The sequence below is a fragment of the Conger conger genome, chromosome 2 (genome assembly GCF_963514075.1).
Source record: "Conger conger chromosome 2, fConCon1.1, whole genome shotgun sequence".
Classification (NCBI taxonomy): domain Eukaryota; kingdom Metazoa; phylum Chordata; class Actinopteri; order Anguilliformes; family Congridae; genus Conger; species Conger conger.
In genome coordinates this window covers 77086375-77110668 of record NC_083761.1, presented here as the reverse complement: position 1 = coordinate 77110668, position 24294 = coordinate 77086375, and the positions used below count along the sequence as shown (strand labels likewise).

General features: G+C 41.2%; 1 protein-coding gene across 1 annotated transcript; it reads left to right on the top strand.

Annotated features, from left to right (window-relative positions):
• Window positions 1–1546: 1546 nt before the first annotated feature.
• On the top strand, window positions 1547–23379 carry LOC133121342 (deleted in malignant brain tumors 1 protein-like). Its single transcript, XM_061230543.1, has 16 exons — window positions 1547–1551; window positions 5811–6121; window positions 7779–7793; window positions 8323–8625; window positions 9561–9875; window positions 10812–11126; window positions 11269–11277; window positions 12058–12387; window positions 13303–13617; window positions 14548–14862; window positions 15793–16122; window positions 17038–17367; window positions 18283–18612; window positions 19528–19842; window positions 23074–23146; window positions 23322–23379. The coding sequence occupies exons 1-16, from the start codon at window positions 1547–1549 to the stop codon at window positions 23377–23379; spliced, it is 3669 nt and encodes a 1222-aa protein (XP_061086527.1).
• Window positions 23380–24294: the final 915 nt, after the last annotated feature.

Genomic DNA, 24294 nt, shown 5'->3' with positions numbered 1-24294 from the left:
AGTCATTTTATTACTTTTGTAAAAACAAATTGTAAAATAAAAAAAAATTGCGCTGGTGATGGTAATGAGCTTCAGTACGTTCATGGAGCTGTATTGTCACCATCTGCCGGAGAATTGAAGTCATAAGTCATAACTTTTTGGAGGAGACACATTAAATGTTTTAGAGATAGGGATAAGAGATAGCACTTTATGTATCTCCGTGGGGAAATTTCAGTCTCATAGCAGCAGAGGTTAATAGAATAAAAGGAATAAGGAAAGGAACATAGGGGGAACACAATAGATAGAAATACTGTTATGCCGGGGGGAACAGAGGAACCAAAAGCAGACATTGGTGGAGAAAAATGGCAAGTTTACTCACAGGTGAAGGGGCAGACAGAGCGTAGTCAAAAAACAGGCCAGGGTCAAAAACTGGGGGGTCAATCCAATAAGGCAGAGGTACAACAATCCACAACAAAGAAAGAATAGTCCAGGGAAGCAGGCAGGGGTCAAAACCAGATGGGCAAGGGCAAGGGCAAGGGCAAGGGCAAGGGCAAGGGGGCTAGAACTGGGGGAAGGGATCAAGGGCTCAGGACAAGAAAACAGGACAAGACGAACTAGCCGCGTGCAACTGAAAAGGACAGGTATAAATACACAGGGGAATGAGACAAACTAGGCGGGGCATGGGAGTGAGGGCAGTCTAACAAATAAACATCAGGTGAAACACATGAAAGGGTAATAGGACAATAACAAGGGGGAAACGAAAACGTGTGATTACAGAACTGAATTGAAACTGGAGATGCGTTAGTAAGTTAGTGAAGTGATTTAAATTACAAATACCCAAAACTAGTGAATGTTAGTTTGTTAGTTTGACAAACATATTAGTGTGTTAGTATAATTAGTACTGTAGAAATTATATGTTAGTTGGGATTAGTATATTAGTGCTATGTACAAACATGAAATGGAGAGAAAGCAGGAAGGAATGCAAGATTGGAAAGAAGATTGAACCCCGGAACTACCGTAAACACCCGAATAGCGGGGCACGCAGACAGGGGAGTGACTGGGCTTGTAAACATTCAGACTCAGACATCACAGGGGAAGACGAGTAGAACACCAGACATAAATATGAGAAATAATAAATTACAAGACTAAAGATAATAAACAATGATAAACTAACACACAGAACACAGGAACATAACAAATACTAAGAATACTAATATAGTATGTTAAGAACAGTTATGTGTGTCAACATATGAGAGTATGAAAGTATAAAAGTGCAAGGTGTCCATAATAATAGATAGTCCATAATAATAAATAGTGCAAGGTGTCTATAATAATAAATAGTCCATTTAGAGGTGACCAGTGTGGGCCTCAGGAACCACCATGCCGACTGGAGGATTCACCATGTCAGGTGGCATTATACAGACAAAGTCAATGTTTTACATATCTTATATTCAACAGTTTAATGTAATTGTCAAATTGGTTTGACCTAGATATACTGTATACACTCGATGAGCAATTTATTAGATAGACCTGTACAGCTTGTTAATGCCAATATTTAAAAGCCACAATGCGGTATCACAGAAAACTGTAAATACCTGTGCTCAGAGGTGACTCACAGACGACTTTGGGGATTGATTGGTAAGTGCATAATAATGAGTACTTATGTGTTTTGTGTAAATTATTCCGTGAAAAATGTTTTATAGAAAAGAAACTGAAATGATATAATTAGTTACAAAGGTCTTTGTGGATGCCTTTGATTTTTTTCCACTAGATTTTGCATGGTCATTGGAGAATCAAGTCTGAAGAATGATGATCTCGGGAGCTGCACTGTTACTCCTATTGCTATCGGCCATTTTAACTAATGACCCAGGTAAAACGTATCTTAAATCTCTTAAATTAAATAAACTGAACTTGGATCTGTAAATGGACTTTGCCTGCCTCATTCGATTTTGATTATTGGATTACATTTGGTACCTTTGCATGTTTGGACTGCCTTCTCGTGTTTTGACTTTTGCTTGTTATTTTGACTGTGAACTTAATTACCCCCATTGTGCCTGTCTGCTGTTATTCAACCACTGCCTGTCTGATCACCGTGTCGTCTAATAAAGACACCTGTTCTAGGCTGCGATTGGCTCTTTGGTCCCGGCACCTGATCGTAAATGGTCCTGTTTGGACTGATTAAAACATATAAGGCATTGCAGTATCAATTTTTTAGTATATAATTATGCCTATTATACCTTTTGTCGAACAAGTTTCATTTTGACTGGAAACCTCCTTACTTACCATTGACTTGACTTGGATTTTCTGCACATACCCAACTTTGGCATTGTATAATTTTTGAATAAATTATCTATGACTTCATTTTCCTGGTGGTTGTTCTTAACCAAAATATATACTCTCAGTTTTGTTGTAATAAGCCAACAAATATTATTAGAGAATTATTAGTAAAACTGGAGTTCACAACCCCAAACCCAGTTTCCACTCACAAGTAACTTTTTGCTTACCACCCTTAATCCAATGGGGCTAAAGTTTTGGATGTTCTTTATTGAATATAAATGGTACATTTTTACAAACTTTGGGCAAAATTGGAGTGGTCAACTCCCTGACCTCTGGTTGATTTTTCGTGGAATGTGTTGATGTTAGTTTTGTTCATCATGCAAAAGGTTGAAATGAAAGGTAATTTTTTTTTTAATTCTGAAAATAAATTAACATTTTGACAAAGAAACCTTTGCTTGAGAAAAATGTGATGAGGCCAAATTTATATGCTACTGTAAAGGAAAGTCTTTGTTGGTGTCAATGTGGACCAGAAAAAATCGAATTATTTGCAATATTCAATCTGCAATTACAGCCACATTCATGTGCATGAATGCCACTGCTTACTCATGAGGGTGTAGACAACCACGGTTTCAGTCCTCTGAAACATTTGGTGTCACCAGCTTCTCCTTTTGACACAGCAAAGTACAGCAAAGCTTTCAGAGTGGCATCAGTGGAAGATCTTACCTATGCAGATTTGACATACAATCCATTGGCACCCGATCAATCAGTGTCAGTCACAAGAGAGGGATGAATACAGTCCCCTAACTGAATGAATCCTCTCATGAACTGCCCGATGCAGTCAGCAGTTATTGCCCTATGGTGGCACAGGCACGGTCCTAATTCAAGCTGAGGCTGTGAGGCTGATCAATGAAACATAACATGCTGCCTTAAATGATTGTGCCATGTAGAAGACCCCAAAGAAAATTGTCTTCATAATCATCCAAGAATGTGAATCTTTTCATGACAGTTTTTGTTATGTGTTTCATATAGCCAGTGCCCTGTTTCCCAGTGCCCCAGTCAGACTGGTGGGTGGAAATGATTCGTGCTCTGGCAGAGTGGAGATCTACAATGATGGCCAGTGGGGAACAGTGTGTGATGACTCCTGGGACCTAAACGATGCTGAGGTGGTGTGTAGACAGGTGGGCTGTGGCAGTGCTCAGGCTGCTCCAGGCAGTGCCCATTCTGGAGAGGGCAGCGGGCCCATCTGGTTGGATGATGTGAGGTGTTCTGGAAATGAATCCTCCCTGTCAGAGTGTAGACACTCTGGGTTTGGGTCACATGACTGTACTCACCCAGAAGATGCTGCTGTGGTTTGCTCAGGTAGGAAAATCTCTGATGTTTTCATAACTGCCTTCAATTGTTAAGATATTTATACTCTTTTCTGTAAAAAGAATTCCAAGCATTACCTGTGCATAATGATTCAATGTAACAATACAGGGTGCCTGTCAATCCAAGATTTAAATATCACCAGATCCATCAAAATCTTTATCGCTTTTAACCTTCATATTATGTTTGGGGCCAATTTTACCCCATTCAATGTTTAACATCACTTAAAAAACAGTTAACACTTTTTCTTATTGATACTGTATGATGTTTTACATTTTCTAATTTGGTGGGATTAAGTGGTAAACATGCAATAAACATAATGCTATGCAAAGTCCTGTACTAACTTGGCATACAAATCTTTTCTGCGGTGTTATTTTGACCCTCTGTAACTGTTGAAAATGTAAAAACAAAATACGATGATTTACATTTTTTTCTCAGATTTCTTTGTGAATTATTCTGGTGGCACTTTCCCGTACAGGTGCCAAACTTTCACTTACTGTTCCTTAGGCTCTAAAATGAGATGTTTCCCATTGATTTTTCATATCTATGGATAGAAGGCTTATAATTTGGGAGAAAATAAGAAGGTGGCACACTATGTCTCAAACTGTTTCTATTACAATATTTTTGTGTTTATTTAAACTGTTGGGCTCAATTTGACTGTGAACATAAAACCGGTCATGAAATCTTAACATTATATGGGCGTTAAATAAAGCTTGATCTCATCCTCTATGCGCAAGACGATTACAAATAAAATATTTAACCATTTTATCATGTCTCCAAATTTATATACATTTTTCATGACTTTTTATGAAGGCACGGCCGAAGGCATTTTGGTTTTGGGTTGTCCGTCTGTCCTTCTGTCTATCCAGCCCATTCCTGTGATATCTCAGGAAGGCCCAAGGCAAATTTCTTCAAATTTGGCAGAAACGTCCAATCAGACTCAGGGATGAAGTGATTGGATTTTGGTCGTCAAATGTCAAGGTCACTGTGACCTCACGTCATTCTTATGAATGTGATAAGTCAGGAACGCCTTGAGGGATTTTCTTGAAATTAGCCAGAAACATCCACTTGGACTCATGGATGAACAGGCAAGATTTAGGTAGTCAAAGGTCAAGGTCCCTTTGACTTCCTGTCATTCATATGAATGTGATACCTCAGGAACACCTAAAGGAAATTTCTTCAGATTTGGCACAAATATCCACTTGGACTCAAGTATGAACTGATTTGAATTTGCTGGTCAAAGGTCAAGGTTACTGTGACCTCAAAAAATACGTTTCTGGCCATAACTCAAGAGTTCATATGCTAATTATGACATCATTTCACACAAATGTCTAATAGGATGAAGTTGCAAAGTAATGACATTTTATATCCAAAAGGTAGAAAGTTCAACTTCACTTTGACATAATGTTTTGCTTACCACAGTAGCTGAGGAAACGATCAGGGGTTATTTTGTTTGTTGATTGGTCTTGTTATCATTAGTTTATATTTTCGAGTTAGTATCAAACACTTCTTGTTTGAATATTCTTCATTTGTTGTTAGTTTGACAGAAACAAATATGGTGCAATTCAAATAAATTCTGTGAGGAATCAGGCAGAGAGAACCAAACGCAGACTCAGGGAAAACGTGAAAAATTGCAGGTTTTTAATAAACAAGGGGCTGATCCAAAACGTAAACCAAGGACAGGCAATTGTCGGAATCAAGACAGGCAGATACATGCAGCATGATCAGAAGAATTATCAAAAATTCAATAACTAAGAAGACAGATAAGCGAAGGTACAAAATCAAAATAATGTGGTTTCACCAGCTTCTCCTTTTCACACTGTACTGTACAGCCAAGCTCTCAGCCATCGGTTGAAGATCTTTCGTATGTGACTTTGATATACAATCCATCAGCACCCGATCAATCACTGTCGGTCACTAGAGAGGGACGAATACAGTCCCCTAACTGACTGAATCCTGTCATAAGCTGGCCGATGCAATCAGCAGTTATTGCCCTATGGTGGCACGGGCACGGTCCTGATTCAATCTGAGGCTGTGAGGTTTATCCATGCAACACAACATGCTGCCTTAAATGAATGTGTCGTGTAGAAGATCCCAAGGAAAGTCTTCTTTATTATCATCCAAGAATGTGAATCTTTTCATGAAAGTTTTTGTTATGTGTTTCATATAGACAATCCCCCATTTCCCAGTGCCCCAGTCAGACTGGTGGGTGGAAATGATTTGTGCTCTGGCAGAGTGGAGATCTACAATGATGGCCAGTGGGGAACAGTGTGTGATGACTCCTGGGACCTAAATGATGCTGAGGTGGTGTGTAGACAGGTGGGCTGTGGCAGTGCTCAGGCTGCTCCAGGCAGTGCCCATTCTGGAGAGGGCAGCGGGCCCATCTGGTTGGATGATGTGAGGTGTTCTGGAAATGAATCCTCCCTGTCAGAGTGTAGACACTCTGGGTTTGGGTCACATGACTGTACTCACCCAGAAGATGCTGCTGTGGTTTGCTCAGGTAGGAAAATCTCTGATGTTTTCATAACTGCCTTCAATTGTTAAGATATTTATACTCTTTTCTGTAAAAAGAATTCCAAGCATTACCTGTGCATAATGATTCAATGTAACAATACAGGGTGCCTGTCAATCCAAGATTTAAATATCACCAGATCCATCAAAATCTTTATCGCTTTTAACCTTCATATTATGTTTGGGGCCAATTTTACCCCATTCAATGTTTAACATCACTTAAAAAACAGTTAACACTTTTTCTTATTGATACTGTATGATGTTTTACATTTTCTAATTTGGTGGGATTAAGTGGTAAACATGCAATAAACATAATGCTATGCAAAGTCCTGTACTAACTTGGCATACAAATCTTTTCTGCGGTGTTATTTTGACCCTCTGTAACTGTTGAAAATGTAAAAACAAAATACGATGATTTACATTTTTTTCTCAGATTTCTTTGTGAATTATTCTGGTGGCACTTTCCCGTACAGGTGCCAAACTTTCACTTACTGTTCCTTAGGCTCTAAAATGAGATGTTTCCCATTGATTTTTCATATCTATGGATAGAAGGCTTATAATTTGGGAGAAAATAAGAAGGTGGCACACTATGTCTCAAACTGTTTCTATTACAATATTTTTGTGTTTATTTAAACTGTTGGGCTCAATTTGACTGTGAACATAAAACCGGTCATGAAATCTTAACATTATATGGGCGTTAAATAAAGCTTGATCTCATCCTCTATGCGCAAGACGATTACAAATAAAATATTTAACCATTTTATCATGTCTCCAAATTTATATACATTTTTCATGACTTTTTATGAAGGCACGGCCGAAGGCATTTTGGTTTTGGGTTGTCCGTCTGTCCTTCTGTCTATCCAGCCCATTCCTGTGATATCTCAGGAAGGCCCAAGGCAAATTTCTTCAAATTTGGCAGAAACGTCCAATCAGACTCAGGGATGAAGTGATTGGATTTTGGTCGTCAAATGTCAAGGTCACTGTGACCTCACGTCATTCTTATGAATGTGATAAGTCAGGAACGCCTTGAGGGATTTTCTTGAAATTAGCCAGAAACATCCACTTGGACTCATGGATGAACAGGCAAGATTTAGGTAGTCAAAGGTCAAGGTCCCTTTGACTTCCTGTCATTCATATGAATGTGATACCTCAGGAACACCTAAAGGAAATTTCTTCAGATTTGGCACAAATATCCACTTGGACTCAAGTATGAACTGATTTGAATTTGCTGGTCAAAGGTCAAGGTTACTGTGACCTCAAAAAATACGTTTCTGGCCATAACTCAAGAGTTCATATGCTAATTATGACATCATTTCACACAAATGTCTAATAGGATGAAGTTGCAAAGTAATGACATTTTATATCCAAAAGGTAGAAAGTTCAACTTCACTTTGACATAATGTTTTGCTTACCACAGTAGCTGAGGAAACTATCGGGTTATTTTGTTTGTTGATTGGTCTTGTAATCATTAGTTAATATTTTCGAGTTAGTATCAAACACTTCTTGTTTGAATATTCTTCATTTGTTGTTAGTTTGACAGAAACAAATATGGTGCAATTCAAATAAATTCTGTGAGGAATCAGGCAGAGAGAACCAAACGCAGACTCAGGGAAAACGTGAAAAATTGCAGGTTTTTAATAAACAAGGGGCTGATCCAAAACGTAAACCAAGGACAGGCAATTGTCGGAATCAAGACAGGCAGATACATGCAGCATGATCAGAAGAATTATCAAAAATTCAATAACTAAGAAGACAGACAAGCGAAGGTACAAAATCAAAATAATGTGGTTTCACCAGCTTTTCCTTTTCACACTGTACTGTACAGCCAAGCTCTCAGCCATCAGTTGAAGATCTTTCGTATGTGACTTTGATATACAATCCATCAGCACCCGATCAATCACTGTCGGTCACTAGAGAGGGACGAATACAGTCCCCTAACTGACTGAATCCTCTCATAAGCTGGCCGATACAATCAGCAGTTATTGCCCTATGGTGGCACGGGCACGGTCCTGATTCAATCTGAGGCTGTGAGGTTTATCCATGCAACACAACAAGCTGCCTTAAATGAATGTGTCGTGTACAAGATCCCAAGGAAAGTCTTCTTTATTATCATCCAAGAATGTGAATCTTTTCATGAAAGTTTTTGTTATGTGTTTCATATAGACAATCCCCCATTTCCCAGTGCCCCAGTCAGACTGGTGGGTGGAAATGATTTGTGCTCTGGCAGAGTGGAGATCTACAATGCTGGCCAGTGGGGAACAGTGTGTGATGACTCCTGGGACCTAAACGATGCTGAGGTGGTGTGTAGACAGGTGGGATGTGGCAGTGCACAGGCTGCTCCAGGCAGTGCCCACTCTGGACAGGGCAGCGGGCTCATCTGGTTGGATGATGTGAGATGTTCTGGAAATGAATCCTCCCTGTCAGAGTGCCAGCACTCTGGGTTTGGGTCTCACAACTGTGGTCATCATGAAGATGCGGCTGTGGTTTGCACTGGTAGGAAATATTTTTGTATGTTTTCCTTATTACCTTAAATTGATTGTTATGACTGAAACTGAGCGCATGTCGACCCAAAATTTAAATAAAATTGAGTGAAAAAGTGCCTATGACTGTTTTTATCTATTTCATTAGTCATCAGATCCAGCTTGTTTCATTAAAAAACTACATCTATACCCATTTTGTATAAGATGCAATCGCACCCTCTCAGTGTACAACAATAAAAATGTTTTATTATTAAGTATTTTATTACTCATCTCCCTTTTCATGAAAAAATAATAAAATAATGGAGGTTTGCCAACGAATCCCTTGCTTCAGAAAAATTGGGAACCATTTAATTAATTTGCTGAAGTAACGGAAATTTTTTTTTGTTATTTTTTTTGGTTTCAAATATTTGCTGCCAGTGTTTGCTTTCATATATAATTTTGAAACCGTTTTGTAATGTACAATGTAGGACCTCAGCCGTGTTGATAAGTGAGAGCCCTTCATTTGATTCCAGAGAGTATAGTGAAGCAAGGTTCCCCTCCAACAACACTTTACATCGCCAGCTGCTCCTTCTCATTCCGAACACTACAGCCAAGCTTACACAGAGCTTCAATGGAGGACAACCTTTCATCTGCAGTATTTAACATACTGTCCAAGGGGGGTCAATTAAACAGTGGGGTTCGCTTGATAACAACGAACATGCACTCCAAACTGACCGAATCCTCCTTTAACCTAGCATATGCAGACAAAAGGTATTGCCCTTTGGAGCTACGAGCCAGTAGACACTGGCACAGTCCAGATGCAACCTGAGGCTTTAAGGCTCATCCATGCAACACAACATTCTGCCTTAAATGAATGTGCCATGTAGAAGACCCCAAAGAAAGTCTTCTTCATAATCACCCAAGAATGTGAATGTTTCTCATGACATTGTTTTCTTGTATTTCATGGAGCCGGTGGCCAGGTCAGACTGGTAGGTGGAGATGATCAGTGCTCTGGCAGGGTGGAGATCTACAATGCTGGCCAGTGGGGAACAGTGTGTGATGACTCCTGGGACCTAAACGACGCTGAGGTGGTGTGTAGACAGGTGGGCTGTGGCAGTGCTCTGTCTGCTCCAGGCAGTGCCCACTCTGGACAGGGCAGCGGGCTCATCTGGTTGGATGATGTGAGCTGTTCTGGAAGTGAATCCTCCCTGTCAGAGTGCCAGCACTCTGGGTTTGGGTCTCACAACTGTGGTCATCATGAAGATGCTGCGGTGGTTTGCTCTGGTAGGAAATATTTTTGTATGTTTTCCTTATTACCTTAAATTGATTGTTATGACTGAAACTGAGCGCATGTCGACCCAAGATTGAAATAAAATTGAGTGAAAAGGAGCCTATGACTGTTTTTATCTATTTCATTAGTCATCAGATCCAGCTTGTTTCATTAAGAAACTACATCTATACCCATTTTGTATAAGATGCAATCGCACCCTCTCAGTGTACAACAATAAAAATGTTTTATTATTAAGTATTTTATTACTCATCTCCCTTTTCATGAAAAAATAATAAAATAATGGAGGTTTGCCAACGAATCCCTTGCTTCAGAAAAATTGGGAACCATTTACTTAATTTCCTAGAGTAACGGAAATTTTTTTTGTTGTTTTTTTTGGTTTCAAATATTTGCTGCCAGTGTTTGCTTTCATATATAATTTTGAAACCCTGTTTTGTAATGTACAATGTAGGACCTCAGCCGTGTTGATAAGTGAGAGCCCTTCATTTGATTCCAGAGAGTATAGTGAAGCAAGGTTCCCCTCCAACAACACTTTACATCGCCAGCTGCTCCTTCTCATTCCGAACACTACAGCCAAGCTTACACAGAGCTTCAATGGAGGACAACCTTTCATCTGCAGTATTTAACATACTGTCCAAGGGGGGTCAATTAAACAGTGGGGTTCGCTTGATAACAACGAACATGCACTCCAAACTGACCAAATCCTCCTTTAACCTAGCATATGCAGACAAAAGGTATTGCCCTTTGGAGCTACGAGCCAGTAGACACTGGCATGGTCCAGATGCAACCTGAGGCTTTAAGGCTCATCCATGCAACACAAAATGCTGCCTTAAATGAATGCGCCATGTAGAAGACCCCAAGGAAACTCTTCTTCATAATCACCTAAGAATGTGAATGTTTCTCATGACGTTGTTTTCATGTTTTTCATGTAGCCGGTGCCCAGGTCAGACTGGTAGGTGGAGATGATCAGTGCTCTGGCAGAGTAGAGATCTACAATGATGGCCAGTGGGGAACAGTGTGTGATGACTCCTGGGACCTAAACGATGCTGAGGTGGTGTGTAGACAGGTGGGCTGTGGCAGTGCTCAGGCTGCTCCAGGCAGTGCCCACTCTGGACAGGGCAGCGGGCCCATCTGGTTGGATGATGTGAGGTGTTCTGGAAACGAATCCTCCCTGTCAGAGTGTAGACACTCTGGGTTTGGGTCACATGACTGTACTCACCCAGAAGATGCTGCGGTGGTTTGCTCTGGTAGGAAATATTTTTGTATGTTTTCCTTATTACCTTAAATTGATTGTTATGACTGACACCTAATACATGTCTATCAAATATTTAAATAAAATTGAGTGAAAAGGAGCCTATAACTGTTTCTATCTAATTCATTAGCCATCAGGTCCAGCTTGTTTCATTAAAAAACTACGTCTATACCCATTTTGAATAAGATGCAATCGCACCCTCTCAGTGTACAACAATAAAAAAAGTATTATTAAGCATTTTATTACACATCTCCCTTTTCATTAAAAAATAATAAAACAATGGGAGTTTTGCCAAAGAATCCATTGCTTCAGAAAAATGGGGAACCATTTACTTAATTTCCTAGAGTAATGGAAATTTTTTTGTTGTTTGTTTTTTGTTTCAAACATTTGCTGCCAGTGTTTGCTTTCATATATAATTTTGAAACCCTGTTTTGTAATGTACAATGTACAACCTCAGCCGTATTGATAAGTGAGAGCGCTTCATTTGATTCCAGAGAGTATAGTGAAGCAAGGTTCTCCTCCAACACACTTTACATCGCCAGCTGCTCCTTCTCATACCTAACACTACAGCCAAGCTTACACAGAGCTCCAATGGAGGACCTTTCATCTGCAGTATTTAACAAACTGTCCAAGGGGGGTCAGTCAAACAGTGGGGTTCGCTTGATAACAACGAACATGCACTCCAAACTGACCGAATCCTCCTATAACCTAGCATATGCGGACAAAAGGTATTGCCCTTTGGAGCTACGAGCCAGTAGACACTGGCACAGTCCAGATGCAACCTGAGGCTTTAAGGCTCATCCATGCAACACAACATTCTGCCTTAAATGAATGTGCCATGTAGAAGACCCCAAAGAAAGTCTTCTTCATAATCACCCAAGAATGTGAATGTTTCTCATGACATTGTTTTCTTGTATTTCATGGAGCCGGTGCCCAGGTCAGACTGGTAGGTGGAGATGATCAGTGCTCTGGCAGGGTGGAGATCTACAATGCTGGCCAGTGGGGAACAGTGTGTGATGACTCCTGGGACCTAAACGACGCTGAGGTGGTGTGTAGACAGGTGGGCTGTGGCAGTGCTCAGGCTGCTCCAGGCAGTGCCCACTCTGGACAGGGCAGCGGGACCATCTGGTTGGATGATGTGAGCTGTTCTGGAAGTGAATCCTCCCTGTCAGAGTGCCAGCACTCTGGGTTTGGGTCTCACAACTGTGGTCATCATGAAGATGCTGCGGTGGTTTGCTCTGGTAGGAAATATTTTTGTATGTTTTCCTTATTACCTTAAATTGATTGTTATGACTGAAACTGAGCGCATGTCGACCCAAGATTGAAATAAAATTGAGTGAAAAGGAGCCTATATCGGTTTCTATCTAATTCATTAGCCATCAGATCCAGCTTGTTTCATTAAAAAACTACATCTATACCCATTTTGAATAAGATGCAATCGCACCCTCTCAGTGTACAACAATAAAAAAAGTATTATTAAGTATTTTATTACACATCTCCCTTTTCATGAAAAAATAATAAAACAATGGAGTTTTGCCAAAGAATCCATTGCTTCAGAAAAATGGGGAACCATTTACTTAATTTCCTAGAGTAATGGAAATTTTTTTGTTGTTTGTTTTTTGTTTCAAACATTTGCTGCCAGTGTTTGCTTTCATATATAATTTTGAAACCCTGTTTTGTAATGTACAATGTACAACCTCAGCCGTATTGATAAGTGAGAGCGCTTCATTTGATTCCAGAGAGTATAGTGAAGCAAGGTTCTCCTCCAACACACTTTACATCGCCAGCTGCTCCTTCTCATACCTAACACTACAGCCAAGCTTACACAGAGCTCCAATGGAGGACCTTTCATCTGCAGTATTTAACAAACTGTCCAAGGGGGGTCAGTCAAACAGTGGGGTTCGCTAGATAACAACGAACATGCACTCCAAACTGACCGAATCCTCCTTTAACCTAGCATATGCAGACAAAAGGTATTGCCCTTTGGAGCTACGAGCCAGTAGACACTGGCACAGTCCAGATGCAACCTGAGGCTTTAAGGCTCATCCATGCAACACAACATTCTGCCTTAAATGAATGTGCCATGTGGAAGACCCCAAAGAAAGTCTTCTTCATAATCACCCAAGAATGTGAATGTTTCTCATGACATTGTTTTCTTGTATTTCATGTAGCCGGTGCCCAGGTCAGACTGGTAGGTGGAGATGATCAGTGCTCTGGCAGGGTGGATATCTACAATGCTGGCCAGTGGGGAACAGTGTGTGATGACTCCTGGGACCTAAATGACGCTGAGGTGGTGTGTAGACAGGTGGGCTGTGGCAGTGCTCAGGCTGCTCCAGGCAGTGCCCACTCTGGACAGGGCAGCGGGCTCATCTGGTTGGATGATGTGAGCTGTTCTGGAAGTGAATCCTCCCTGTCAGAGTGCCAGCACTCTGGGTTTGGGTCTCACAACTGTGGTCATCATGAAGATGCTGCGGTGGTTTGCTCTGGTAGGAAATATTTTTGTATGTTTTCCTTATTACCTTAAATTGATTGTTATGATTGAAACTGAGCGCATGTCGACCCAAGATTGAAATAAAATTGAGTGAAAAGGAGCCTATATCGGTTTCTATCTAATTCATTAGCCATCAGATCCAGCTTGTTTCATTAAAAAACTACATCTATACCCATTTTGAATAAGATGCAATCGCACCCTCTCAGTGTACAACAATAAAAAAAGTATTATTAAGCATTTTATTACACATCTCCCTTTTCATGAAAAAATAATAAAACAATGGAGTTTTGCCAAAGAATCCATTGCTTCAGAAAAATGGGGAACCATTTACTTAATTTCCTAGAGTAATGGAAATCTTTTTGTTGTTTGTTTTTTGTTTCAAACATTTGCTGCCAGTGTTTGCTTTCATATATAATTTTGAAACCCTGTTTTGTAATGTACAATGTACAACCTCAGCCGTATTGATAAGTGAGAGCGCTTCATTTGATTCCAGAGAGTATAGTGAAGCAAGGTTCTCCTCCAACACACTTTACATCGCCAGCTGCTCCTTCTCATACCTAACACTACAGCCAAGCTTACACAGAGCTCCAATGGAGGACCTTTCATCTGCAGTATTTAACAAACTGTCCAAGGGGGGTCAGTCAAACAGTGGGGTTCGCTTGATAACAACGAACATGCACTCCAAACTGACCGAATCCTCCTTTAACCTAGCATATGCAGACAAAAGGTATTGCCCTTTGGAGCTACGAGCCAGTAGACACTGGCACAGTCCAGATGCAACCTGAGGCTTTAAGGCTCATCCATGCAACACAACATTCTGCCTTAAATGAATGTGCCATGTAGAAGACCCCAAAGAAAGTCTTCTTCATAATCACCCAAGAATGTGAATGTTTCTCATGACATTGTTTTCTTGTATTTCATGGAGCCGGTGCCCAGGTCAGACTGGTAGGTGGAGATGATCAGTGCTCTGGCAGGGTGGAGATCTACAATGCTGGCCAGTGGGGAACAGTGTGTGATGACTCCTGGGACCTAAACGACGCTGAGGTGGTGTGTAGACAGGTGGGCTGTGGCAGTGCTCAGGCTGCTCCAGGCAGTGCCCACTCTGGACAGGGCAGCGGGACCATCTGGTTGGATGATGTGAGCTGTTCTGGAAGTGAATCCTCCCTGTCAGAGTGCCAGCACTCTGGGTTTGGGTCTCACAACTGTGGTCATCATGAAGATGCTGCGGTGGTTTGCTCTGGTAGGAAATATTTTTGTATGTTTTCCTTATTACCTTAAATTGATTGTTATGACTGAAACTGAGCGCATGTCGACCCAAGATTGAAATAAAATTGAGTGAAAAGGAGCCTATATCGGTTTCTATCTAATTCATTAGCCATCAGATCCAGCTTGTTTCATTAAAAAACTACATCTATACCCATTTTGAATAAGATGCAATCGCACCCTCTCAGTGTACAACAATAAAAAAAGTATTATTAAGTATTTTATTACACATCTCCCTTTTCATGAAAAAATAATAAAACAATGGAGTTTTGCCAAAGAATCCATTGCTTCAGAAAAATGGGGAACCATTTACTTAATTTCCTAGAGTAATGGAAATCTTTTTGTTGTTTGTTTTTTGTTTCAAACATTTGCTGCCAGTGTTTGCTTTCATATATAATTTTGAAACCCTGTTTTGTAATGTACAATGTACAACCTCAGCCGTATTGATAAGTGAGAGCGCTTCATTTGATTCCAGAGAGTATAGTGAAGCAAGGTTCTCCTCCAACACACTTTACATCGCCAGCTGCTCCTTCTCATACCTAACACTACAGCCAAGCTTACACAGAGCTCCAATGGAGGACCTTTCATCTGCAGTATTTAACAAACTGTCCAAGGGGGGTCAGTCAAACAGTGGGGTTCGCTTGATAACAACGAACATGCACTCCAAACTGACCGAATCCTCCTTTAACCTAGCATATGCAGACAAAAGGTATTTCCCTTTGGAGCTACGAGCCAGTAGACACTGGCACAGTCCAGATGCAACCTGAGGCTTTAAGGCTCATCCATGCAACACAACATTCTGCCTTAAATGAATGTGCCATGTAGAAGACCCCAAAGAAAGTCTTCTTCATAATCACCCAAGAATGTGAATGTTTCTCATGACATTGTTTTCTTGTATTTCATGGAGCCGGTGCCCAGGTCAGACTGGTAGGTGGAGATGATCAGTGCTCTGGCAGGGTGGAGATCTACAATGCTGGCCAGTGGGGAACAGTGTGTGATGACTCCTGGGACCTAAACGACGCTGAGGTGGTGTGTAGACAGGTGGGCTGTGGCAGTGCTCAGGCTGCTCCAGGCAGTGCCCACTCTGGACAGGGCAGCGGGCTCATCTGGTTGGATGATGTGAGCTGTTCTGGAAGTGAATCCTCTCTGTCAGAGTGCCAGCACTCTGGGTTTGGGTCTCACAACTGTGGTCATCATGAAGATGCTGCGGTGGTTTGCTCTGGTAGGAAATATTTGTGTATGTTTTCCTTATTACCTTAAATTGATTGTTATGACTGAAACTGAGCGCATGTCGACCCAAGATTGAAATAAAATTGAGTGAAAAGGAGCCTATATCGGTTTCTATCTAATTCATTAGCCATCAGATCCAGCTTGTTTCATTAAAAAACTACATCTATACCCATTTTGAATAAGATGCAATCGCACCCTCTCAGTGTACAACAATAAAAAAAGTATTATTAAGTATTTTATTACACATCTCCCTTTTCATGAAAAAATAATAAAACAATGGAGTTTTGCCAAAGAATCCATTGCTTCAGAAAAATGGGGAACCATTTACTTAATTTCCTAGAGTAATGGAAATTTTTTTGTTGTTTGTTTTTTGTTTCAAACATTTGCTGCCAGTGTTTGCTTTCATATATAATTTTGAAACCCTGTTTTGTAATGTACAATGTACAACCTCAGCCGTATTGATAAGTGAGAGCGCTTCATTTGATTCCAGAGAGTATAGTGAAGCAAGGTTCTCCTCCAACACACTTTACATCGCCAGCTGCTCCTTCTCATACCTAACACTACAGCCAAGCTTACACAGTGCTCCAATGGAGGACCTTTCATCTGCAGTATTTAACAAACTGTCCAAGGGGGGTCAGTCAAACAGTGGGGTTCGCTTGATAACAACGAACATGCACTCCAAACTGACCGAATCCTCCTTTAACCTAGCATATGCAGACAAAAGGTATTGCCCTTTGGAGCTACGAGCCAGTAGACACTGGCACAGTCCAGATGCAACCTGAGGCTTTAAGGCTCATCCATGCAACACAACATTCTGCCTTAAATGAATGTGCCATGTGGAAGACCCCAAAGAAAGTCTTCTTCATAATCACCCAAGAATGTGAATGTTTCTCATGACATTGTTTTCTTGTATTTCATGTAGCCGGTGCCCAGGTCAGACTGGTAGGTGGAGATGATCAGTGCTCTGGCAGGGTGGAGATCTACAATGCTGGCCAGTGGGGAACAGTGTGTGATGACTCCTGGGACCTAAATGACGCTGAGGTGGTGTGTAGACAGGTGGGCTGTGGCAGTGCTCAGGCTGCTCCAGGCAGTGCCCACTCTGGACAGGGCAGCGGGCTCATCTGGTTGGATGATGTGAGCTGTTCTGGAAGTGAATCCTCCCTGTCAGAGTGCCAGCACTCTGGGTTTGGGTCTCACAACTGTGGTCATCATGAAGATGCTGCGGTGGTTTGCTCTGGTAGGAAATATTTTTGTATGTTTTCCTTATTACCTTAAATTGATTGTTATGACTGAAACTGAGCGCATGTCGACCCAAGATTGAAATAAAATTGAGTGAAAAGGAGCCTATATCGGTTTCTATCTAATTCATTAGCCATCAGATCCAGCTTGTTTCATTAAAAAACTACATCTATACCCATTTTGAATAAGATGCAATCGCACCCTCTCAGTGTACAACAATAAAAAAAGTATTATTAAGTATTTTATTACACATCTCCCTTTTCATGAAAAAATAATAAAACAATGGAGTTTTGCCAAAGAATCCATTGCTTCAGAAAAATGGGGAACCATTTACTTAATTTCCTAGAGTAATGGAAATTTTTTTGTTGTTTGTTTTTTGTTTCAAACATTTGCTGCCAGTGTTTGCTTTCATATATAATTTTGAAACCCTGTTTTGTAATGTACAATGTACAACCTCAGCCGTATTGATAAGTGAGAGCGCTTCATTTGATTCCAGAGAGTATAGTGAAGCAAGGTTCTCCTCCAACACACTTTACATCGCCAGCTGCTCCTTCTCATACCTAACACTACAGCCAAGCTTACACAGAGCTCCAATGGAGGACCTTTCATCTGCAGTATTTAACAAACTGTCCAAGGGGGGTCAGTCAAACAGTGGGGTTCGCTTGATAACAACGAACATGCACTCCAAACTGACCGAATCCTCCTTTAACCTAGCATATGCAGACAAAAGGTATTGCCCTTTGGAGCTACCAGCCAGTAGACACTGGCACAGTCCAGATGCAACCTGAGGCTTTAAGGCTCATCCATGCAACACAACATTCTGCCTTAAATGAATGTGCCATGTGGAAGACCCCAAAGAAAGTCTTCTTCATAATCACCCAAGAATGTGAATGTTTCTCATGACATTGTTTTCTTGTATTTCATGTAGCCGGTGCCCAGGTCAGACTGGTAGGTGGAGATGATCAGTGCTCTGGCAGGGTGGAGATCTACAATGCTGGCCAGTGGGGAACAGTGTGTGATGACTCCTGGGACCTAAATGACGCTGAGGTGGTGTGTAGACAGGTGGGCTGTGGCAGTGCTCAGGCTGCTCCAGGCAGTGCCCACTCTGGACAGGGCAGCGGGCTCATCTGGTTGGATGATGTGAGCTGTTCTGGAAGTGAATCCTCCCTGTCAGAGTGCCAGCACTCTGGGTTTGGGTCTCACAACTGTGGTCATCATGAAGATGCTGCGGTGGTTTGCTCTGGTAGGAAATATTTTTGTATGTTTTCCTTATTACCTTAAATTGATTGTTATGACTGAAACTGAGCGCATGTCGACCCAAGATTGAAATAAAATTGAGTGAAAAGGAGCCTATATCGGTTTCTATCTAATTCATTAGCCATCAGATCCAGCTTGTTTCATTAAAAAACTACATCTATACCCATTTTGAATAAGATGCAATCGCACCCTCTCAGTGTACAACAATAAAAAAAGTATTATTAAGTATTTTATTACACATCTCCCTTTTCATGAAAAAATAATAAAACAATGGAGTTTTGCCAAAGAATCCATTGCTTCAGAAAAATGGGGAACCATTTACTTAATTTCCTAGAGTAATGGAAATCTTTTTGTTGTTTGTTTTTTGTTTCAAACATTTGCTGCCAGTGTTTGCTTTCATATATAATTTTGAAACCCTGTTTTGTAATGTACAATGTACAACCTCAGCCGTATTGATAAGTGAGAGCGCTTCATTTGATTCCAGAGAGTATAGTGAAGCAAGGTTCTCCTCCAACACACTTTACATCGCCAGCTGCTCCTTCTCATACCTAACACTACAGCCAAGCTTACACAGAGCTCCAATGGAGGACCTTTCATCTGCAGTATTTAACAAACTGTCCAAGGGGGGTCAGTCAAACAGTGGGGTTCGCTTGATAACAACGAACATGCACTCCAAACTGACCGAATCCTCCTTTAACCTAGCATATGCAGACAAAAGGTATTGCCCTTTGGAGCTACGAGCCAGTAGACACTGTCACAATCCAGATTCAACCTGAGGGTTTAAAGCTTATCCATGCAACACAGCATGATGCCTTAAATGAATGTGCCATGTAGAAGACCCCTAGCAAAGTCTTCCTTATAATCACCCAAGAATGTGAATGCTTCTCATGACATTGTTTTCTTGTATTTCATGTAGCCGGTGCCCAGGTCAGACTGGTGGGTGGAGATGATCCGTGCTCTGGCAGAGTGGAGATCTACAATGATGGCCAGTGGGGAACAGTGTGTGATGACTCCTGGGACCTAAACGATGCTGAGGTGGTGTGTAGACAGGTGGGCTGTGGCAGTGCTCAGGCTGCTCCAGGCAGTGCCCACTCTGGACAGGGCAGCGGGCTCATCTGGTTGGATGATGTGAGCTGTTCTGGAAGTGAATCCTCCCTGTCAGAGTGCCAGCACTCTGGGTTTGGGTCTCACAACTGTGGTCATCATGAAGATGCTGCGGTGGTTTGCTCTGGTAGGAAATATTTTTGTATGTTTTCCTTATTACCTTAAATTGATTGTTATGACTGAAACTGAGCGCATGACGACCCAAGATTGAAATAAAATTGAGTGAAAAGGAGCCTATGACTGTTTTTATCTAATTCATTAGTCATCAGATCCAGCTAGTTTCATTAAGAAACTACATCTATACCCATTTTGTATAAGATGCAATCGCACCCTCTCAGTGTCCAATAATAACAAATCAAATTTTTAAGTATTTTATTATACATCTGTACAATGTATGACCACAGCCATGTTCATAGGTGAGAGTGCTTCTGTTGATTCCAGTGATAATAATGAACCAAGGTTCCGCTCCAGCACACTTTACAATGAAAGCTGCTCCTTCTCACACCTAACACTACAGCCAAACCTACACAGAGCTCCAATGGAGGACAACCTTTCATCTGCAGTTTTTGACACATAGACCAATGGTGGTCAATCAAACAGGGGGGTTTGCTTGATAACAACGAACATGCACTACAAACCGACAGAATCCTCCTATAACCTAGCATATGCAAACAAAAGTTATTGCCCTTTGGAGCTACCGGTCAGTAGACACTGGCACAGTCCCGATGCAACCTGAGGCTTTAAGGCTCATCCATGCAACACAGCATGATGCCTTAAATGAATGAGCCATGTAGAAGACACCAAGCAACATCTTCCTTATAATCACCCAAGAATGTGAATGTTTCTCATGACGTTGTTTTCATGTGTTTCATGTAGCCGGTGCCCAGGTCAGACTGGTGGGTGGAGATGATCAGTGCTCTGGCAGAGTAGAGATCTACAATGATGGCCAGTGGGGAACAGTGTGTGATGACTCCTGGGACCTAAACGACGCTGAGGTGGTGTGTAGACAGGTGGGCTGTGGCAGTGCTCAGGCTGCTCCAGGCAGTGCCCACTCTGGACAGGGCAGCGGGCCCATCTGGTTGGATGATGTGAGCTGTTCTGGAAGTGAATCCTCCCTGTCACAGTGCCAGCACTCTGGGTTTGGGTCTCACAACTGTGGTCATCATGAAGATGCTGCGGTGGTTTGCTCTGGTAGGAAATATTTTTGTATGTTTTCCTCATTACCCTAAATTGATTGTTATGACTGACACTGAATGCATGTCTACCAAATATGTAAATAAAATTGAGTGAAAAGGAGCCTATATCGGTTTCTATCTAATTCATTAGCCATCAGATCCAGCTTGTTTAATTAAAAAACTACATCTATACCCATTTTGAATAAGATGCAATCGCACCCTCTCAGTCTACAACAATAAAAAAAAAAGTATTAAGTATTTTATTACACATCTCCCTTTTCATGAAAAAAATATAAAACAATGGAGTTTTGCCAAAGAATCCATTGCTTCAGAAAAATGGGGAACCATTGAATTAATTTTCTACAGTAATGGGAATTTTTTTGTTGTTTGTTTTTTTTTCAAACATTTGCTGCCAGTGTTTGCTTTCATATATAATTTTGAAACCCTGTTTTGTAATGTACAATGTACAACCTCAGCCGAATTGATAAGTGAGAGCGCTTCATTTGATTCCAGAGAGTATAGTGAACCAAGGTTCCCCTCCGACACACTTTACATTGCCAGCTGCTCCTTCTCATACCTAACACTACAGCCAAGCTTACACAGAGCTCCAATGGAGGACAACCTTTCATCTGCAGTTTTTGACATTCTGTCCAAGGGTGGCCAATCAAACAGTGGGGTTTGCTTGATAACAACGAACATGGATTCAAAACTGACAGAATCATCCTATAACCTAGCATATGCAAACAAAAGGTATTGCCCTTTGGAGCTACCAGCCAGTAGACACTGGCACAGTCCAGATTCAACCTGAGGCTTTAAGGCTCATCCATGCAACACAGCATGCTGCCTTAAATGAATGAGCCATGTAGAAGACCCCAAAGAAAGTCTTCTTCATAATCACCCAAGAATGTGAATGTTTCTCATGACATTGTTTTCTTGTATTTCATGGAGCCGGTGGCCAGGTCAGACTGGTGAATGGAGAGGGTCAGTGCTCTGGCAGGGTGGAGATCTACAATGATGGCCAGTGGGGAACAGTGTGTGATGACTCCTGGGACCTAAGAGATGCTGAGGTGGTGTGTAGACAGGTGGGCTGTGGCAGTGCTCAGGCTGCTCCAGGCAGTGCCTACTCTGGACAGGGCAGCGGGCCCATCTGGTTGGATGATGTGAGCTGTTCTGGAAGTGAATCCTCCCTGTCACAGTGCCAGCACCCTGGGTTTGGGTTACATGACTGTGGTCATCATGAAGATGTTGCTGTGATTTGCTCAGGTAGGAAATATTGAAATATGTTTTCTTAATATCCTTAAATTGATTGTTATGACTGACACTGAGTGCATGTCGACCCAAGATTTAAATAAAATTGAGTGAAAAGGAGCCCACAACGTTTCTATCAAATCCATTATCCATCAGATCCAGCTTGTTTTATTACAAAACTGCATCTATTCCCATTTTGAATAAGATGCAATCTCACCCTCTCCATGTCCAATAACAACAAATTGAATTCTTAAGTATTTCATTACACATCTCCCTTTTTCTTAAATAAATATAATAAAACAATGAGTTTTGCCAAAGAATCCCTTGCTTGAGAAAAATGCATGACCATTAAATGAATTTGCTAATGTAAAGAAAAGTCTTGTCTTAAAAAAAAAAACATTTGCCACCAATGTTGGCTTGCATATCTAATTTTGACACCATAATTTGTATTGTACAATGTACGACCACTGCCATGTTGATAAGTGAGAGTGCTTATGTTGATTCCAGAGAGTATAGTGAACCAAGGTTCCCCTCCAACACACTTTACATTGCCAGCTGCTCCTTCTCAAACCTAACGCTACAGCCAAGCAGACACAGAGCTCCAATGGAGGACAACCTTTCATCTGCAGTTTTTGACATTCTGTCCAAGGGTGGCCAATCAAACAGTGGGGTTTGCTTGATAACAACGAACATGGATTCCAAACCGACAGAATCATCCTATAACCTGCAAACAAAAGTTATTGCCCTTTGGAGCTACCAGCCAGTAGACACTGTCACAATCCAGATTCAACCTGAGGGTTTAAAGCTTATCCATGCAACACAGCATGATGCCTTAAATGAATGTGCCATGTAGAAGACCCCTAGCAAAGTCTTCCTTATAATCACCCAAGAATGTGAATGTTTCTCATGACGTTGTTTTCATGTGTTTCATGAAGCCGGTGCCCAGGTCAGACTGGTGAATGGAGAGGGTCAGTGCTCTGGCAGGGTGGAGATCTACAATGATGGCCAGTGGGGAACAGTGTGTGATGACTCCTGGGACCTAAACGATGCTGAGGTGGTGTGTAGACAGGTGGGCTGTGGCAGTGCTCAGGCTGCTCCAGGCAGTGCCCACTCTGGACAGGGCAGCGGGCCCATCTGGTTGGATGATGTGAGCTGTTCTGGAAGTGAATCCTCCCTGTCACAGTGCCAGCACCCTGGGTTTGGGTTACATGACTGTGGGCATCATGAAGATGTTGCTGTGATTTGCTCAGGTAGGAAATCTTCAAATATGTTTTCATAATTGCCTTAAATTGATTTTTATGAAGATTAACAAGGGAACATAACCGTTCATATTTGAAAAAACTAATTTAAGTATAGTGTTCATTTTAAGTCAGTGTAGCATTGCATTTTGCATTTTTAAGCATTTGATTATACCTTTTTCAGAAAAATTGGGTACCATAGAATTAATTTGCTCATGTAAAGGAAATTCTTGTTTAAAAAAAAAAAAAACTACATTTTTAACATTGTTGGCTTGCATATATAATTTTGTCACATCCATTCAGAATGTACATTCTACAACGGCATAAGAGAGAACACAACAGTTTATTCCAGAGAGTATCGTGAAGCAAGGTTCCCCTCCAACACACTTTACATTGCCAGCTGCTCCTTCTCACACCTAACACTACAGCCAAGCTTACACAGAGCACCAATAGAGGACTACCTTTCACATGCAGTTTTTAACATACTGTCCAAAGGGGGCCAATGAAACAGTGGGGTTTGCTATAGGAAAAACCAACATGCAAAGAACTTGCATTTCCTGACGTAAGGATTTGTAATTTTTTATGCCTGACTATAGTATAGAAAATAAATTGTTATTTTGGAAACATGGATTAGATTGGATTTCCATTGAAAAAAGAAAGTAGCATGGGTGTGCCTCCTGTTTGGATATCTGGTTCTTTCACAGTGAAACACACACACAGGTAACGATCAGGTTTTACCTTTCAGGGGACATGGCAGGCTGAGTTAACTTCTAGGCATTCGCAGGTGAGTACAGACACTTTCTCACACACCCATAATGCCATAATGCACAGAACAATGTTACAGTGTACTGATATTAGCCTGTCAGAGTAGTCAATCATCCCTATAACATTAAATGTGGTGCGGCCATGGAACCGTAT

What these genes read in the sequence shown, in the direction of transcription:
- LOC133121342 (XM_061230543.1), top strand. An exon ending in CTCTGGTAGGAAATATTTTT is followed by an intron (nt 12,388 to 13,302) that starts GTATGTTTTCCT and finishes TATTTCATGTAG; the next exon opens with CCGGTGCCCAGGTCAGACTG. An exon ending in CTCTGGTAGGAAATATTTGT is followed by an intron (nt 16,123 to 17,037) that starts GTATGTTTTCCT and finishes TATTTCATGTAG; the next exon opens with CCGGTGCCCAGGTCAGACTG.